This window comes from Petaurus breviceps, unplaced genomic scaffold, assembly GCF_028583685.1.
Source record: "Petaurus breviceps papuanus isolate PSGF00001 unplaced genomic scaffold, PetGlider_PUasm1.0 77, whole genome shotgun sequence".
In the NCBI taxonomy this organism is placed as follows: Eukaryota; Metazoa; Chordata; class Mammalia; order Diprotodontia; family Petauridae; genus Petaurus; species Petaurus breviceps.
Window position 1 is genome coordinate 15,097,414 of NW_027186492.1, and position 20,797 is coordinate 15,118,210.

The following is a 20,797-nucleotide window of genomic DNA, read 5'->3' on the forward strand; positions in this document are numbered from 1 at the left end:
AAGCAGTACAGAGTCAGAAGGATCAGGGAGGGAAGGGCATGAAAATAGCATCATTATGGGAGCACAGCAGTATGTTGGGTCTATGTCAGGGGTGAAGAACCTGCTGCCTCGGGGTCACAAGTAGCCCTCTAGGTCCTCAAATGTGACTGATTCAGTCAAAGCATCACATTTGAGGACATAGAGAGCTACATGTGGCCTCAAGGCCACAGGTCCCCCCCCCCACTCCCCCTCCCCACCCCGCTCCATGTCATTCTGTGATATGAAGAATTCTCACCAGTCAAGATCCCAGGATCCTAGGGAAAGAGCTAGAGATATAGGCTAGAGGGAGGAGATGTGTCGTGAGGATGGCCAGAGAGCCATGAACTATATCTATTTATCATTTATATATATGTATATATATATATATGCATGTGCATGTATGGCCATGCATTTTTACTTTATAAATATATACACATCTATGTACATGTATATATGTATATAATTTCTTTTAAAATATTAATGTTTGTTGACTGACTAAAAAAATTAACAATCCCCACCCCTTGTCCAAAGGAGTTTAGAAAACAAATGATTTTTTTTTCTAACAAAAGAGAAATAGGACTGTCCTTCCCATAGGATATAACTGGACGTCAGGGCCAAAGAAAGAAACAAATGAAATTAAAATCCAACCCTTTCCAAAGCAGTACACAGTGTAAGACTGAAATGAGTAGAGGATTTAGCAGAAAAACTAGTCTGATCAGAGCAACTGTGGTTCTTGTAGATGAGGTCAGGAACCCTGAATTAGGTCTAGAATAAAAGGTGGAATGTGATCTGAGCAATGAAAGAGGAAAATTCTTTTGGCACCTACAGGCTGAAGAGATTGAAGGGGAAAAAGGCAAAGGCCCCAGGTAATTGAATGAGGAGGATGGTATCACTAGCAAGGTGAGAAATAATTTGCTCAGGCACAAGGATTTTTTTTTTCCCTGTGAGAGCAATGAGCTGGAAGGTTTCAGAAATGTTGAAAAGGTAGTTGTCAGAGTACTTGGTGCATTTCCCTCATCAAAGTGCATTGATAAGATCAACTTGAGAACTGGTTGGAAATTTGAGCAACTTCAGAAAAAGCCATGTAAAAAATCATCAAGAAACTGCTTTTTTTTCCTCCACCTTACAAGTGGTTCATGTTACTTTATCTGACATTAGAGAGGTAAACAGAAAGCAATCAACAGAGAAACAGTAGCAGGAAATTGTCTGCCGACAAGCCCCTCTCGTGCTCACTGGAGATCAATTTCTACATTCCCAGGTGAAGATTCATCAGAGGTACCTTTGCCAAGCCACCTGCTGTGACATTATCTCTTGGCTTCGGTCATACAATTTAGTTGGAGACTTCAAGTATTGTGCTTAAAAAGGAAACTCTGACTTCCTATATGTTATTTCCTTTTGAAAAAAAAAGAAAAAGGACTGTATTTCTACTGATGTGTTCAACATGCTTCTAATGAGAAATTTCTTTAGGGCTATGCCACATTAGTGAATTCAACTCATTCTTGTTGCTGTTAGCTTCAATGCTGTATTTTAGCTTTCCAGAATACCCCCAAAGAGTTAATGTACAAAAAAATATAGTACAACCAACATCTTTATGGTTGTGTAATAGGTCTGAACTGGCTGAAAGCTTAAGTTTGAAGGTGGAAAGAAATGGGACACTCAATAGTTTATTCAACAGTTAACAAAAGGAAGTTTATTTAACTGTATTATGAAAAGGATACAGCTTTTAGCTGGAATAGCCTCAGCCCCCTCCCCAACTTCCACACTGAAAGGCCTCTTGTTAAGTAGGACAGGGTGTGGTGACTTTCTGCCATGGATAATCCACCAAGTCTAAAGGACACTGACTCCACCTGCTCTTAGGTGGCCAAGAAGCCTACACCCCACTTGGCTTGAGCCTCCTCAGCCAGTCAAGTCTCACAGACAGCTTCTTTTCCTTTTAGGGAAAGAATTAACCTGACCTACTTGGCAGGAGCCTTGGTGAATATTGCTCCTATCACAAACTTAAGTACTGAGAAAAATACAAAGCTTAAACAGAATAAATTTAATCTGTGGTCTCAAGGAATTCACCTCCATTTCCTCACCTGCAAAATGAGGGATTTGGCCTAGATAGGCCTCAAAGAAGTCGATTTTTCTGTGATCTTGTCGAGCCTTAGTTTTCTTATGTACAAGAAAATACTGGCTATGGAGGGTGAGATCTTGGCTGTAAATCCCAGGAAAGGAAGAAAGAAAAGAAAGAAGGGAAGGAAGGGAAAAGGAGGGAAAGAAAGAAGGAAAAAAAAAACAAGAATACAAGTGCCCATTCTCCTAGAATCAAATTTTAACACATATATGATCCTGGATAAATCATTTAATCTTGCTGGGTCTCAGCTTCGTCATTTGTAAAATGAGGAGGTAAGCTAAATAGCCACTGAAGACTCTTCTTCCAGCTCCCTATCTATAACCATATAACCTGAGAATGAGGGGTTATACTAAAATCTCTTTAAGGCCCTTTATGACTCCAAATACTAAAATCCTAATAGTAATAGGACATAATTCCTGCTTCCCAATCATTCTTAGAAATGTATTAAAATCTAGTTTTGATACAACTCCATTTTTAAAATTAATCTACTGAGATTCAAAATGTCAAAAATTATTTTTGAATGAGACAAGGTTAAAAAAAACAGTACTGATACAAAATAAAGCTAAATGCAAGCTTAGCACCTCTAGAAGCATTGCATATTGTCTTTTAAATATAACCGTGTATCCAGACTCTCAAATTAGAAGCTTTAGGCCTTGACTAAGAAAGGCACAGCTGCAGGTCTCCCTCTTACTAAGTATTGTTCACAACAAAAAGTAACCCTATTGAAAATGAGACCCAGAGATCTAATCTTGTCCCAGACAAAAGAAAGACAATTGCCATTTTAATCATTAAACTGTGTTTGTTACAGTTTATTGGGCTTGCAAATCTAGGAAGCCTCCTGAATTTTAATGAACAAATTGATTTGTCAACAGATTCACACTGCTGTCAAACTGTAGAGAGGAAGAGAAGACTGGCCACTGAACTTCACACAGGATGAGTGCCAAGTTCCAGAAGTCTTAGTCAGGATTGTTAGGCCCAAATTAACAGACTTGTATGTGTCAGAATCTACCAGAGTTGAACTGTTTGGAAAATACTCAACTTCAAAGTCGGATATAGCTGCATATAACTGAAAAGTCAAGAGATCTGCAAAATAAAAGATGAGCATGAAATGATGAGAACAAATATACAACCATTAGAAGAAATGTGGAAAATTCACATTTTTGTTTTTTAAAACAAAACAAAAAAAAAAAGAATGTGACAATGGCTGAAAAAAAAATTCCCTAATAGTAATGACTTCATTTGTTGCAACAGAAAGTAAAGCATAATTGATGGATTTTTCTTTAAACAAATATTTATTTTTAGAAAACAACTATGCAGAAGGGATTTTGAATAAGAATGTAGACATTGATTATACCCCTGTATGAGCGGTTTCCTTGCTCACAAAGAAACTCAACAATTGAAAACCTGTGATTTGTACTTTGATTTCTGAGTTTCTAAATGTCCAAGTTTATTCGATTCTCAAAGTATCACAGATTTAGGGTTGTAATGTTCCTTCAAACCCATCAAGTCTCTCATTTAACTCACAAGAAACAGTGTCAGAGATATGAAAGCACCTAACCATGTTCTCACCGGTAGTAAAGGGCTAAGCTAGGATTTCACCCTATACCACTAGGTCAAAGTCCATTGATCTTTATACTGATTTGTGTACCTCTTATAAATGATAATTATCAGAGTACTGTTTCATTAAAATGGAAAGCTTAAGGGAATTTAAAAATCATCTATTCAAACCTCTTCCTTTTATAGATGAAGAAACTAAGGCTTAGGGACATAAAGACATGTACCTAACTTGGTAGCACAGTGCCAGTAATCTAGAAGACCTCAGTTCAAATCCAGCTTCAGATACTAGCTGTGTGACCATGGGCAAGTCACTTAACCCTGTTTGCCTCAGTTTCTTCATCCTCCTGAGCTGGAGAAGAAAATGGCAAACTACTTCAGTATCTCTGCCAAGAAAACTCCAAATGGGGTCATGAAGATTTGAACACGACTGAACAATAATGCTCATTTAGTGGGAGATTTAGAATTCAAATCCAGGTTCTCTTATTCTAAATGCAGAATTCCTTCCACTGCCCTACACTCTTTCAACTTGTACTTACTCTCATGCATCCCTTTAGACCTTTCAAACTATGTGAGCATTCTCAGAAATGTGAGAATGGATGAAAAACAGGGGTATCATCCATCATCGAATCTCTCTCTGTTGAGACCAGAATGGGAAAAAAAAAAAAAATAAAGATTTTGGCTTGCCTTGAAAGGTCTCAGACTTCATTGGGTTTCTGTGTTTGACCAGGGAATGTAGGGAGATTAGGACATTCTGTTGACTTGTTTACAGTTTGTAGCCTTTGGCACTGGCCCACTAGAACAGCTTCCCAGTGTTGCCCAGCAACAGCATGTAGAGTTGTGAGCTGGAATGTGGAGGGTTTTGCAAAACGATTTTTTTTTAAATAAACACGCAACTTGCCATCAGTGTAAAGCAACCCATAAGGGAGATTAATAAGTACTGCACAGAGACAGGTAATGAGTCAGGAGTACAAAAGAAATGAGCTTTATTTAACAGAAGAAAGAGAAGGGAGAGGCTAAAGGAACTATCAATTGCAGTTCTAGTAAGAGAAAGAAAGGGTGCAAGGAAAGGATATAATTAGAGGGAAAAAGTGAAAGAATGTGAAAACCAAATAAAAACCCAAGAGGAAAACTGGACCTAGGTAGAGCAGTTAGTACCAGAGATTCACAAAGAGTTCTCCTTTGAGGCAATTTTTTTTTTTCAGGGCTTTGCATATTTTGTAGAGTTCTGTTGATATAATAGCCTGAATTAACACTTGCAGAATAATAATAGCTAATATTTATATAGCATTTTAAGGTTTACAAAGTACTTTGCATAATATAGTTTATTTGATTTTATCCTTACAACAAGCTTGCAAGGTAAGTGCTATTATTATTATTGATATTTTACAAATGAGGAAACTGAGGCAGAAAGCAGTTAAATGACTTGCTCATTATGACACAGCTAGTACATATCTCAAGCAGGACTCAGCCTCAGGTATGTCTCTTCCATGTATCTGGGAGCTGCCCAGAACAGTACAAATTTTATATTACTACTGGCATACCCTCTTCATGTAACTGTTGTTGTTCAGTCTCTTTGTGACTTCATTTGGTGTTTTCTCAACAAAGATACTGGAGTGGTTTGCCATTTCCTTCTCCAGCTCATTTTACAAATGAGGAAACTGAGGCAAACAGAGTTAAGTGACTTGTCTAGGGTCACACAGGTAGAAAGTGTCTGAGGCCGTATTTGAACTTAGGTCTTTCTAACTCCAGGCCCAGTGCTCTATCCACTGAATCATCTAGTTGTCTTCACATATTTTTAAAGGAATGGGCATTATGAGTACCACTGAGAAGGGAATAATTTAAATATCTTATTAAGTTCTTCAACCTCTTTAGTACTAGGTAACAAAATATTCTAATGCACTGAATTGCATCCTAGAGACCTGAAGGATCTGATCCATAACCAAAAAAAAAGTGATTTGTTAATATAGAGATCTCCAGCTAAAGAAGCTCCCTCTGCAAATGCAGATTGGCAAGTATCTTGCAACTTTGGAAGTCAACTAGATTCTAAAATGCAAAAAGCACAGGCTCTTGAGTCAGAGGACCTCATTCAGATCATGCGTCTGATATTTGTACCTGTGTGACCTTGGAGAAGTCACTTAACTTCCTTAGGGCTCAGTTTTTTCACATAAAATGAGATTAGCTGGATTAACTGGCCTCTGAACTTGATCTCTCCTGTGATCTACAGAGTTTTTAGGGAATTGATAACTTAAACGACTTGCCCGTGATCACAGGCCCAATAGGTGTCAGGAGAGGGACTTGTACACAGATGTTCCTGACTCCAAGGCTAACACTCTATCCACTGTGCCATATTGCTTCATTGATACTCATAGAAAAATGACCAATGCATGCTCTTCTCACTGTTGCCATCTGGTTTATGCACTGGATGCCAAACCTTTCATCCTAGGTTTAGATACAATTGGGAAAACTATCCAGTTGTATATTTTCCTTGCAATTCAGAATATATGTGTAATGTGTTTCTGGATTTCAGTGATCATTCCCTTAGTTCATCACAGGTAAAATCAGTATGTCAAGCTTTCCAAAAGAGCTCTCATTTTCATAATATTGCTTAAGTCTTCTTAGGATTTAATCTTCAATTTCTATCATGATATCTTATATTCAATTACAAACCTGTCTCCAATGTGTACTCTGATGGTGTCTTGAACTATCACCCAGAGAACTGCCAAGTTTAATGCTGTTAAATCTGATAAATACTTGTCAGCATTGCTATCTTCTAAAAGAGGGGAAATTGGTATTCTGGGTTTCATTCTTATCCACAAGGAAGTGACAGGGACATTGAGAGAAAATGCTACTCTACTCTAGAAGTTGTGACTTAAGGAAAGCTAGTGATGGTCACAGTTAAACACAGAATTTAAACGTTAAGAAAACAAATTTTTAAAATTCAGAGAAAAGTAAGCATGAGTCTATGCCTCCTTACCTCTAATCAAATCCAGATTATATAATAGTGAACAATTAAGTGGTAAAAGGATAAAGCCCCTGGACCTGGAGTCAGAAAGACTTGAGTTCAAATCTAGCCTCAGATACTGTATGACTGTGGGATAATTACTTAACCTCTGCCTACCTCAGTTTCTTCAACTGTAAAATAGGGATAATGATAAATGAAAGACAGAGTGCTTTTTGTGAGGGGCAGAAAGAAGGCCAGTTTAGCTTGACTTACACCCTAAGAAGGAGCAGAATATATAGTAGCTAAAAAGATAGTTTGGGACCAGGTTGTAAAGAGCTTTGAAAGCCTAATAGAGTAGCTTGTACTTTACCCAAGAGATAAAACATTTGATAAATTGTCTTATGATAAGCTTGTGGAAATGTAGGCTAGATGCTAATACTACAACTAAACCCAATTAATGTGAATAGTGAATTCCATGAAGTGGTCTCATTATTTGAATTTTCACTGCATATTTCTGTTGGGCTGGAAGCAACTGCCATATTTTACATATATTCTAACTTTGAGAATTCTAAATTTGTCTGGTGTGACCACTTCATGGGATTCATGATTCAAAATAATCAGGACCTAAATCTATTAGAAGGATTCTCTGTTAGTTGATCCTTTTTTACTGGGAGTGTTAATGAATAATTGCACCAACCTAGAGGGAGGGATCTCTAGTGAGAACCATGGGGCTCTGTACATAATATCCTAGCTCTAGAAATAAAAGAGACCTCAATATCATCTAATTCAACCTCCTTATTTTTAAATAAGGAAATTGAAAGCTAGGGAAGTTAAATGAATTACCAGTCATGCCAGTATTAAGCTCATACCAGTATTAAGTGGCACAGGTGAAATTTGAAATTCAAACCCTGGTCCTCTGACTCCACATCCAGCATTCTTTCCATTATACCAAGCTCTAGAATTAATTAGAAGGAACCTTAAGCGCCATCTAGTCCAATCGTTTATCCTTGGCAGCAATTCTTTCAACTTGGCCCCTTCCTATTCAACATTTTCTCAATTACTTGGATGAAGACATAGATGCTTATCAGATTTGCAAATGACACAAACTTGGAACTGAGAGCTACTATGATAGATAACAGCGTCAAGATTCAAAACAATCTCAGCAGGCTGGAATCCTGGGCCAAAACCAACAAGAAGAAATTTAACAGAGATAAATGTAAAATTCTGCACATTAAGAGCCAAAAGAATTTCACAAGTACAGGATGGGGGAGACCTGGCTAGACAGAAGTTCATGTGAAAAAGCTATGGGAGGGCATAGTTGATTCTAGGCTTAATCTGATACCCCAGTCTAATCTTACTGCTTGGAAGGCTATCGGATTTAGATGGCAGATCATGGGCAATCATTTTTATACTCTGCTCTGGTCAGATTATATCTGCAGTATCCCATTGAATTACATACACTGCATTTTAAGAAGGACATTGACAAGCTAAATTTATCTAGAGGAGGAGGGGAGGGTGGCAAAGGTTCTAAAATACAATTTCATATGCATGTCAGAACTGTTAACATAAGGAGATTTAGGGAAGACATGACATTTTCCTTCATGTAGAAAAGTAGACTTGCTATTTGTAACTCAAGGATAGAACTAGAGCCAAGACATAGAGCTTACAGGGGTGTAGGTTTGAGCTCAGTACAAGAATCACCTTTCTAACAAGAGCTGCCCAACACTGGAATAAACTAATTTAACAGGCAGGGAGCATCTTGTCTCTAGAAGTATTCAAGGAGAGGCCATGTAACCATCTTTCACATTTGCTGTAGAAAGGATTTTTTCCCCCTAGACAGGAGATCACATAGTTCTGACTCTGACACTAAAACACTTTGTATCTGTTTGAGTCACTTTATTTCTCTGGACTTCATTTACCTCATCTGTAAAATGGGAGTGTTCCACTAAATTATTTCTGAGGGTTCTTCTCACTCTTAGATTCTGTGTTACTTGTAATTGTTGGCTTGTTGTTTCATGGACATGTTTTATCCCCTTAAGTGGACTGCAAGCTTCTAAAGAGCAGGGATCTTATCTTTTATATATTAAAAGTGTTAAATGCAGAAAATATGCTTCCAAATAATAAATGGGGGAGGGGAGCCTAGGTGACGCAACGAATATAGCACCGGCCCCAGAGTCAGGAGTCCCTGAGTTCAAATCTGGCCTCAGACACTTAACACAAAAACTAGCTGTGTGACCATGGGCAAGTCACTTAACCCCAGTTGTCCTCCAAAAAGCAAAAAAAAAAAAGTGCTAATAATAAAAAAAGGGGCAGCTGGGTGGTGCAGTAAATAGAGCACCAGTCCTGGAGTCAGGAAGACCTGAGTTCAAATCCATCCTCAGATGCTTGACACACTTCCTAGCCATGTGACTTTGGGCAAGTCACTTTAACCCCAATTGCCCTCTAAAAAGCAAAAAATATATGCTACTAATAATAATAATAATAACTAAAGGTAGGGGAAGCAGAAAGAGGAGTGTTGTTCTAGAGTCAGAAGAACTAGTATCAAATCGCTTCTGATGTTTCCTTGGACAAATCACTCTACTTTCATTGGCTTGTCAGTAAAACAAGGGAACTGATCTATATGGTCCCTGAGATCTTGAAACTCTTATGTCTATGAAGGGGGAAGGGAATAAGCATTTATGTAGCACTTACTTTGTTCCAGGCACTATGGTAAGCACTTCTTACAAATAATATCTCATTTGATCCTCTCAACAACTCTGCAAAGGAGGTTCTATTCTTACATACATTTTATAATTAAAGAAACAGAGTCAGACAGAAATGACTTGCCTAGGGACATACTGCTATATAGCAACTTGGATGTGGCACATACATGAAAGTAAAAGTCATTTCTGATGTTGATTGGTACATTCTCAGTCTAAGCTGAATAGGCAATGTTATTCATAAAGAGACTGATTTCAGAATTTTTAATATTCAGCATCAAATATAGGAAAACTATCAAGAACTGTCTTCATTGTTGGCCCAATTTAACAAATAAATATAATAAAAAATGATTAAGTACCTACTGTGTATAAAGAGGCAGGTAAGAGGCACAGTGAATAAAGAGTCAAGGCAGTCCTGGTAGTCAAGGAAGGACTTAGTTCTAATCCTGCCTCAGACACTTGCTATCTATGTGACCCTGGAAAAGTCATTAACCTTTCAGGCTTTATTTCCTTATCTATAAAATGGGGATAATAAGAGTGCCTACTTCACAGAGTTGTTAGAGGAGTAAATGAAATTATATCTGTGAAGCCCTTTGCAAATCATTATGTAAAAGTTAGCCACAGTAATGATTACTATAAAGCACTGCTGAGCACCAGCGGCAGTGAAATGAATAAAACATGGCCTCTTCCCTCTAGGAGCTGAAAGTCTAGTAGGATCAATCATACAAATACAGTACAAATGACTGTCACAAAATAGATGTGTAGGAGAGTAACAAGCAATACATTTTTTGAAAAAGAATTATTTTTGGCTGAATGTGGGGGGATGAAGGGGTTAAATGGAAGTGTCATGAAGGAATTGGTTTTTGAGTTGAGCCTTGAAATATGAGTATGATTTCAACATCCCTGAGGGGAACATATTTCCTGGGCCAAGACATGGAAACAAAGGTAAAGAAGAGTTCAAGGATGGTGAATAGTTCAACTTGGCAGGAATGGTGAATCCATGATGAAAAGGTAGGCTGGTTTCAGGTTGTGGCAGGTCTTAAATGTCATCCTAAGGAATTTGGATTTTATTAGATAGATACTATGAAAGATTCTGATCAAGAGAATGACTTGATCAGAGTTCACCATCAACAAAATTATTCTGGAAAGGGAATACGACAATTAAAATGAATTACATCTATTTTCAACACAAAAAAGAATTCACTGGTATCCTGGAATTTGGATTGTTTGACCAATTGTCTGAGATAAGCCCTTCAAAAAAAGTCATGTGACTAACCTGCCCTCCCTCTATGTAGTGTGCCTAACTCAACACATTTGAACCATATGACATTAGATTTTCATTTTCTTAGTGCCTTTTGTTTGTATGGATGATACCACTCTGTCGTCTGTAAAATCTATATATACATATACATATTCACACATAATATACTAGACATAGAATTCTCTCCTTATGTCTTATAATTTTTTTGCATGTTAGATGCTTCATATTGCCTTGATACTGCATATCCAGCTGTATAGGTGCCTCAGGTACTTTGACGCTTAATGAGACTGCTGATTACATGCTTCATTCAGTAGAACAATTTCTTCATAATCGCATATTACACTTCCCCTATACTCCAACTCCTCATCTGGCATTACTTACCTCTTTATTCGGGCAGTGTGGTACACTTTGGGGGTCAGTTGGGTAAACAACAATAACAACCAGTCTTTCATTGAGTTGTTTTGCTCTTACCTTCATAATTATAGAATTCAAAGCAAAATGAGTGAATTAATTTTGTGCATTTTCCCCAGAAGTTTCTGGGGAAAAAGTCTTTTACATATTGCCAGTTGCACACAAGCTCTACCACTGTAGTCCGCCCACCATTTTTGCTGTCCGATTTCACAGAGGCTTAAATAAAGCATGTACTTTACTCACCACTGAACAAATCTTGTGAATGGATATGTTAGCTCACATGCTCAAATAGGTAGTTTACTTGGAGAGCTACATTTTCAAAAGATCTTGAGAGCATATGTGTGGAATTTGAAATCAGACTGTGCCCTGGTACCATAGCTAGTACAAAAGTAGACAGAACCATTGAAAGCATTTGGATGTTTTGCACTGCACATGATTTCTCCATCAAAAAGTGCTTTATGTGATTTGTGCCTTAGCCTTTTGACATAATGGTGGCTGTTAAGTCATGGAACACTTTGATCTACAGAGAACTGAAATTAAGGATTAACCAAATGGCAGTGGAGGGGAACATGGTGGGCATGAACAGATTGAAGCACATTACAAATGGGGGTTTTAAAGGAGAAGCAGTAGAAGGAATGTAATCAAAGAAACATATAAGCAGTGAAACGATAAGCGAGAAGTGAGAGAGAACCGGTGGACAACTCATGTGCTCCAATGTGATCATATCCTTACAATTAAAAAAAAAAAAAGGAGAGGCTCCTTGTAGTGAATTTATGGGAGAATACATGCAGTAATTGAATGGTTTAGGCAGATGGGAATGGTTTGGTGGGATACTGAAATTCCAAACAGAGAAAGAATACCCCATTTGGGGAGGAGTTGAGGAATATTGCATCACAATGTAGAAAACACTTTATGGATGGCAAAATAATGAGGATAAAATTTTGCAAATGCTTATAGTGAACTACTTTGATAGAAGACTGTATATTCTAAGTGACATAAGAGTAGGATGAAAAAGTCACATTCAATGTCACTGCTTTCTATTGAATTTGTAGATAACTTTAAACCCTTATGAGTATTAAAATGTTTTATTGATTGGATACACTGTGAGAATATATTTCAAAGCTATAAATGAGCAGAAAAGTAACAAATATGTATCAGTATGAGAAAGGACAAGCTAATGCACTTAGGGAGGAGACTATTTCAAAATATACTTATAAGATGATAGGGTTTAATTTACCCCTAGATTGTAAATTATTATAAGTCAACTGTGTCTAGTTCATCTTGTTAGCTTTCGTATCTAGTGCAGAGCCTGGTAAACCATAGGGGTTTATTAAAAGTTTGTCATGGAATTGAATAAATTAAAATCCTAAGAAAATAGATCAGAAAGCCATGGTAACTGGTCCAAAAAATGTCTACAGTCTACTTTGTTTTCAAATTTGTAAAACCATTTCGTAGTTCAACATTCTTACTGATACTTTCCTTTGAGCTTAAATATACTTACCTATAGTGAAAATATAAATGTATTCAAATGAGGAAGGGTATGAAGGTAGTTGCTGGTCCAGACCTGGAGTTCTTATTCCAATAGAAAACATGCAGAATGGAAATTCTTCCCATTTAATGCTGTTCAGCAACTGAGAGAAATTATTTTGTAATTTATGACTATACTTTATATTTATATATTATATAGATGAATTACTTATATAGTAATGAAATCATATAGTAATATAGTCATAAAGTATAAAATATACCGAGTATATTTTATGAAATTTAAAAATAGTATAAAATATACTGAGAGATTATTTCTCATATTAATAGCCAATTATTAAAATTGGGGAGAGCCCAGCTGTTTTTTCCTTTTCCTATTTCCTAGTCCAGTCTCTCAAGGACAGATTAACATTGCTAGTCTACCCAATGAACTCTGATTTGGGTTGGGAATATAGATTCTTTGTCTAGCTTGCCCAAGGCTGGAGGTAGTCTGGGTATAGGGATAGTCTCTCTGTCTAAGAATGACATGATATCACTCTCAGCCCCCCCATTGGAGTGAGCTTACTTTTCTTTGTAAAGTCTACCTCTCATTAACTGTTAACCAATTAGAGTTGATTGCCACCCTCAGAACTGCTACTCTTCCAAAGGGTGTATGAACTGTGAGCAGTCCTCCATCATTGTCTTTGGCATTTGAGAGTGCCACAGACCTCCTTTTATTAAAATTCTGGCATTCTTAATAAAATGACTAATTACCCAGAAATTATGTCTCTCGAACTTTTTAAACATCACACAACTCATCCAAAACCTGTAGGCTTAGAGATTTACTGGGGGGTGTTACTGAGATGTTATTCTTGCCCATAGCCACACAAGTAGTTTGTGTCCAAGGCAGACCTTGAACCCCCTTGCTCAAAGGCCAAACCCTTCTCTAATATGCCACGATACCTCTCACATGTAAACTAATAGTCCTTAAAACATTTTTATCTACTATCTCAGGAAGATCAGATTAGCTAGTGTAGGTTAGAGGCAGAACCTAAAACCAGATATTTGCAAGGCCAAGGTTGCTCATCTTTCTATTATGTCATGCTGCTTCTCCAAAATGAAGTATATTCTTAAAAAATCCTATAAGGAATAAATAGTTTCAATGGCTTTAGACTGTGAGTCAATGGAAATCACTTCTTTCCATAGGCTGAAAAGATTTCTTTTGCATGTGCAATATTCTGCATTTGTATTTAAAATATTTCTGCAATGGATTACAATATTCTTCATTTGCTCATCTGTAAACATGTTTGTTTTCCCCAGTAAAACATAAGCTCTTTGAAAAGAGGGACTGTTTCTGGTTTTTAATTTTTTTTTGAGGGGGGAAATCAAGGCAATTGGGCTTAAGTGACTTGCCCAAGGTCTCACAGCTTGTAAGTGTGTCAAGTGTCTGAGGTCACATTTGAACTCACGTCCTCCTGACTCCAGGGCCAGTGTTCAATTCACTGTGGCACCTAACTGCCCCATTGGTTTATTTTTTTTTATTAAAACACAATAGGTTTTTAATAAATGTTGAATAAATGAACATTTATTGTAGTTTGTGTTTGTTCAATTAATGTCTTGGAATCTACAAGAAAGATGACAAAATCTCTTCATTAAGGTCCAGAGGAGTTTGTTGTGACTAATATACTTAATGCATAATGATACAGAGCTAAGATGGAAGCTGCAAAGCAGTATAAAATACATTGAGAAATTTGTTGTCCTCTTATAAAAATGACTTATAATATGACTACTGATCTAGCAATTGCTATAAATTAAAAACAAATATTTTCCCCCTAGCCATTGATCTCATCAATAATTTGTTGCAAGTGAAAATGAGAAAGCGCTATAGTGTGGATAAGACATTGAGTCATCCGTGGTTACAGGTAATCCATCAATAATTTCATATTCTCTCTCAACAGGACTATCTACTAAATATTTGTAGCAGTTTGAATTTTGTGTTGTTGTTTTTTTTATTTTTACAAAACACTGAAGTATTTCTCAGAATGAAAATGCTTCAGGAATTACAGGTCCTTCTCCCAAGTTATGTTCATTGCCAAAATGCATAGAATACCTTAGAATTTAACAAACTATGTATTTTACAATGTATTTCATTTTTAAGAAATTATTCCCTAACTATATAAGTCAGAAGAGTCAAACTTCTTTCACCCCTTTTCCTGAAAAAAAAGGGGGAGCATAAGAGCTCAGAGGGCTGGATTTAAAAAGCATCCGTATTCATGAAGCAAATAACCAAAATGATGCCCATCTGCTCATTTGGTGTTAGTTTGCAGGATGTATTTTCAAAACCTGAGCTCTTATTCATTCTAAAATACAACCGATATTTATCATATACACTTAAAGTATGATCAAAAACACTTAGCATAACAGGCTCTAAGTTGAAAATTAATTCTCATAAATGGAATATTCAGAGCTTATACATTTAATAGAATACCAAATTAGGAAATTGTATGACTCAAAATATTTGTATTCCTAAATCAGCCAACTTTGATTCAAAGTATAATGTAAATAAGATATGTATGAGAAGAGGCATACCAATAGGCTGCATATTTTAGAAGATGTGAAGCCATCGTCGGAGTCCAGAAGAATTCAATTCAGATCCTGCCTATGACACATTCTAATTGTGTAACCATAGGAGAGTGATTTAGCTTCTCATTGCCCACAAATAATTCTTTAAGACTTCAAGGTAAAGATGACTTGTCATTCTACATCATTGGCAGAAGGGAGTGTCTTTACTCAGAGTCTTCTATGTTGAGGAAATCACAGCCTCAGATCCCTCCTGCCCCTAAAAAAATTGGAAACTCACATTTGCCTTTGTGCTGTTTGCTTGGACTGACCCTGTCAGGTTAGGGTAAACTTAGAAAAGATGAATTACTTCTATTGTAATGAAGTAAAAAATACAGTCATAAAGTATAATATATAGTCATACAATAAATATAGTCATGAAGAGGTATTAACTCTAATTGGAGAGTTGGAAATGGATTCTATAGGAAGAATTCCAAGGATCATAGGACTTAGCACTAGAAGGAACTGCAGAGGTCATCTCATACAGACTCCTCATTATACATAAAAGAAAATTAAGAGAGGTTACATCATAGAATCATAAATATCAAGCTAGAAGAGACCTCAGAAGCCATGTAGTCCAATCTCTCATTTTACAGCTATAAAAACTGAGACCCAAGTGGGCTTAGTGATTCTTCTCAAGGTCATACAGAGAGAATCATAGGTAGAATTTGAACCCAGATTCTTTGATTCCAGATCCAGTCTTCTTTCTATAGATCAGATGAGGCACCTAGTATCATAAAGGGAGTAGCAGAACCAGGATGCTAACTCACGTCTTCAGACTACATTGCTTTCTCTACTAAAGCTTAGATTTGTGGCTATTAAGTTTAATGATCTTATTGTTAATATTTTGGATTTTCTTTCCCAGGACTATCAGACCTGGTTAGACTTACGAGAGCTTGAATGCAAGATTGGGGAACGCTACATCACACATGAAAGTGACGACTTAAGGTGGGAACAGTATGCGGGAGATCAGGGTCTGCAATATCCAGCCCACCTTAGCGATCAGAATGCTCAGCACAGCGCAAACCCAGAGCCAGAGGAAACAGAGATGAGAGCCCTCAGTGAGCGGGTCAGCATCCTCTAAGTTATAGCCCCTATAATCTGTCAAAACACTGTGGAATTAATAAATACATACGGTCAGGTTTAACATTCGCCTTGCAGAACTGCCATCATTTTCTGTCAGATGGGAACAAAGCTGTTAAACTGTTAGCACTGTTGATGTATCTTAGTTGCCAAGACAAATCAACAGAAGCATTTGTATTTTATGTGACCCAACTGTGTTGTATTAACAAAAGTTCCCTGAAACACTAAACTTGTTCTTGTGAATGATTCATGTTATATTTAATGCATTAAACCTGTCTCCACTGTGCCTTTGCAAATCAGTGTTTTTCTTACTTGAGCCTCATGTTGGTAAGAGAGTGAAATTTTCCACGAAATAAGGTCTGTTTTGTGTACACCACTAATATTGAATGTGTAAGCAAACTCTTGAAGAGTAGACTATTACAAGTTCTATGTTTCTAGAGCTGTCCTATGAACTGTTCTGTGAACAACTCCTAAAGTCATTGGTAAAATCAAAATGAAGCAAAAAATAAAAGGCTTATTTGATGTAAGAGGAAAAAAATGAAAATTACTAAGGTGAAATACTCAAACACAAATGCATGTGAGAGACAAGATAGTGTAGAGTTTCAGTTGAGATGCCTTCTGTGTGTGACTGAGTATATCGATATGTGTCCGAGTAAATGTTCTTACACACACAGCAGGACAACTGATCTTAAGCCTAAATGCCTTAGTCATGTAAACTGTCCTATTTCCCCTTTTCTTACAATACTCTGCTGTACTATTGAAATTCAATGTGTTTTCAATAATAAAAACAAACAACTAAACAAAAAAAGTCTTGTCAAAAATATTTTCCTTTAATGATGAACTCTTTCTTTTGAAATTTACACGAGCCTAGCTTGGGATGACTGTAGCAGCAAGCACCCCAAGCGTCCTCAGGGTTTGCTGCCAATACAGGTTCTTGGATCTGCTTTGATAAAGGAAAGCAACTCAAAATGGGTTAACAAGCTTACTTTAATCAGTCAAACATATATCGTTTACCACATTCAGGGGGAATAGGTCAGCACCCTGAACTTCAAAGTATACAGGCAGAATTATCAAGACAGAAACAGATCAAGTAGACAGCTTTCAAACTGTCCAACCATTACATCCATACCCAATCAACATCTGGGTTTCAAAGCCGGGGGGCTCTGGACAACGGCTTCCCAGAATCCAGATCAAATCACAGAACACTTCTCAAAGTGAGCCCCAAAACAAAGCCTCACATCAGGGCCTTCTCCTGGCTCAGAGAATGTAACAACCTTTTGGACCCACTGGCCAATCAAGAAGTATCTACTAAAAAACAAGCCTCCCACCCCAGGCTCCAGGTGCACTTTAGCCTAGGGGCAGGGAAGATCTTAAAAATTTACATTCCCCTTACAATGACTCAAGAGATATTTACATAAGAAATCAAGAAACTAATCCATCATTGAGACTTTGGTCTTTTCCTGAAGCAGAGTTAGTAGCCATGAGGGAAGGGTTTCTATTCTCTGAGGAGAATAGATATGAATTCTGTGGAAAAGTGAAATATTTTTCTATTATTATTATGATTTATAGGAACTTCCAATGAGGAACCTTCTACCAATACAAATGGGCCTTTTCTACAACTTACAGTCTTAGAAAATTCCCTCTGGGGCCCTGAGAGATCAAATTGGCCTAAGGTTATACAGCCAGTATGTATCAAAGGCAGGACTTGAAACTCATTGTTTCTGAGTGCAAAGCCAGCTCTCTATCCACTTTGCCCCCCTCCTCTATTATCATGACTGGAAAATCCTCCATGGCCAAAAGGAAAATGAAGATATATCAGTATTCTAATGGATCTGTGATCTTACCGCTGACTACTCCCTCTAATGGTACAAATCACAACGAATGCAAACCTTTCCATCCTGTTCTCCCATTTCCTCCCATAAGTCCTTCACTGAGGGTCCACCCAACATGATCAGTCCTTTTAGATCTATTGTGGTACATTGGAAAGAGTTCTGGGCCTGGAGTCAGGAAGATCTGAGTTCAAATCCAGTCTCAGACACTTACTAGCTGTGTGACCTTGGGCAAGCCTCTTAACCTTGGTTTATCTCATTTTCCTCAACTATAGAGTGGGAGTAATAATTGCACCTATCTCTTAAAGGTTGTGGTCAGGATAAAATACTGTTTATGAAGCTCTTAGCAGAGTGCCTTTCACAAAGTCAGCAATATATAAATGCTTATTCCTTTTCCTTCCCCTTTCTTATTGACATTGCAGATACCAACAGAGCAAATGGGTTATCCCTCACTTTTGTTAGAATGAAAGTCAAATGTTTTAGTTGAGATTAAAAGAAGTATTATAGCAAATTAGAAGCTTGATATAGACTCCCATTATGCCCAATAGTCAACAAACCTTGTTTTAATTAACAAGTCTAGTGATTGTGTGCAAAATGGATTAGACTTGTTTTCTAGAAGTTGTGAAATCAAAGGAGTATGTGTAAGTTTCTGAATCATATTTATTCCTGATGCCAGAAAAAAAGTCTCTAAAAATTAGAGATATCTGTAAATGAAATGGGCTACTTCAGGAGGTAGTGAGTTCCCCTCATTGGAGGTTGTGAAACACAGGTTGAATAACCACTGGTTAGCATTAGATACATTACAATATACAATCTCACACTTTCTGGTCTTAGGACCATTTTACACTCTTAAAATTTCGGACCCCAAAGGACCTTTGTTTATGTGGATTATCTCTATCTTTACAGTAATAGAATTTAATACATCTTAGTATTGCTTTTTTGTTTGTTTGTTTGCCTTTTGGAGGGCAATTGGGGCTAAGTAACTTGCCCAAGGTTACACAGCTAGTTTTTTTGTATGGGTGTTAAGTGTCTGAGGCCAGAACCGAACTCGGGTTCTCCTGACTCCTGGGCCAGCGCTTTACTCACTGTGCCACCTAGCTGCCCCTAAATATTATTCTCAGTTATGTTTCCTTTCTTGGGATTAAGTAACTTGCTCAAGGTTACACGGCCAGTTTTTTTTGTATGGGTGTTAAATATCTGAGGCCAGAACTGATCCCGGGTCCTCCCAACTCCAGGGCCAGCGCTCTTATTCACTGTACCATCTAGCTGCCCCCCCCTTTTTTTTTTACATCTTAGTATTGTTATTAAGTATTTTTGATCTCATAGATCTCCTAAAATGGTTGAGGGGAGGTTGGCAAGGGATATGCTAAATTTCCCAGACAACACTTTGAGAACCAATACAGTATGAGTCAGTTTTGAGTGAGGGTTAGAAGAAGGCCACTGAGGTCACTTCCACTGTGATTCTGCAATTACAGTTTGCTCAAACATTATTAGCCATACTATTTATGAGAAAACAGCAAAAAACAAAGAATTAGAAAGTCATTTTTAAAATGAAAGCTAATGGAAGCAAAGTTACCTATTCTGGAGATAAAAAGACTAAAGTAGCACTTAAAATAGCTTCCAAGTATATTAGATAGGAACTGTGAGATGCTAGACTCTTTCAATTGTGAAATCATGGTACTGAATATATACTCATGGAGACAATTGGGCGCACATAATTTTGTGATAATAATAATTTTTAACACTTTCCATACATTTTATTTTGAACTTAAACATCAAAAAAGGATATTTCCATATATTCAACAGAATACAAAAAAAAAAACTGTAATAAAGCCTTGAATTTATATATTATATATAATTCCAAGAATTACTTTAAAAACTGTCCTACATATTCATGCTTCTGACCTGTATTTTTTTTTAAAAAGTGTTTCAATGACTCTTCTTTTGTTTTTGGCATCAGCAATGCTAACCCTATCTGTGCTGTAATCCAGGTACTCAAATGAAAAGAGAAAGGGTAAAGGAAAGGAAGATGTAATGTAGTCAGGCAAAATGAATTGACACAATGGTCATGTCAAAAAATCTATGCCTCTTTTGATACTTTGAGACAATTATCTTTCTTTAAGGAGTTAGATTAGTATCCCTCATCATATATCATCTGGATAAATGTCCCCTCCTTTCCCTCCCCCTTTCTGCTTTCCCTCCCTTCCCACCTCTCTTGCCTTCTTTTCCCTTTCCATCCTATTTCTTCTGCCTCTCTTCTCCCCACCTCTGTTGTCTTCCCCTCCCCTCTCCACCTCTCTCAAGAATTTTTCCCTTTCTATATCACCTTCAGGATCAGGAATTTTCTTTTAATTGAGACTTCCTCTGGGATATTATATTCCTCTTTTATCATCCCCTACCTCACTTGTTTTCCTGTTGAATTTGATGTCTTTCTATATTAAACTACATATATATATATACATACACACACACATATATATATGTTCAACCAACCTTTATCCATTTAAGATACTCCAATTATGAAAAATAACCCCCCTTTTCCTCCTTTTAACACTAGTGTATTCCTTGAACTCTCCCTTCTTTTTCTCCTATTAAAACCCTTAGAATAGAACCAATCCACTATCAAGTTCTCTGTTCTTCTTATTTAACTTCCTCAATACCCTTTGTGGACATTAAGGTTCTAGAAGTACACTTGCTTATTTTTTTCCCACCTATAGAACGTTAGCACCAGTCTGTCAGTCACCAAGCATTTATTGCCTACCATGTATCAGGACCTTTACCAAGCACCACATAATCCTA

At 37.1% G+C, this 20,797-nt stretch overlaps 1 protein-coding gene across 1 annotated transcript in view; it reads left to right on the forward strand.

The window, feature by feature from the left end:
- PRKD1 (protein kinase D1) overlaps nt 1-16,964 on the forward strand; it is a 430,367-nt gene extending 413,403 nt beyond the window's left edge. Inside the window, exons 17-18 of the mRNA XM_069106011.1 lie at nt 14,304-14,389; nt 15,952-16,964. Of these exons, the coding sequence (XP_068962112.1) occupies nt 14,304-14,389; nt 15,952-16,170 (305 nt within the window). The 3' untranslated portion in view covers nt 16,171-16,964. The remainder of the gene's footprint in view (nt 1-14,303; nt 14,390-15,951) is intronic.
- The last annotated feature ends 3,833 nt before the right edge of the window (nt 16,965-20,797 follow it).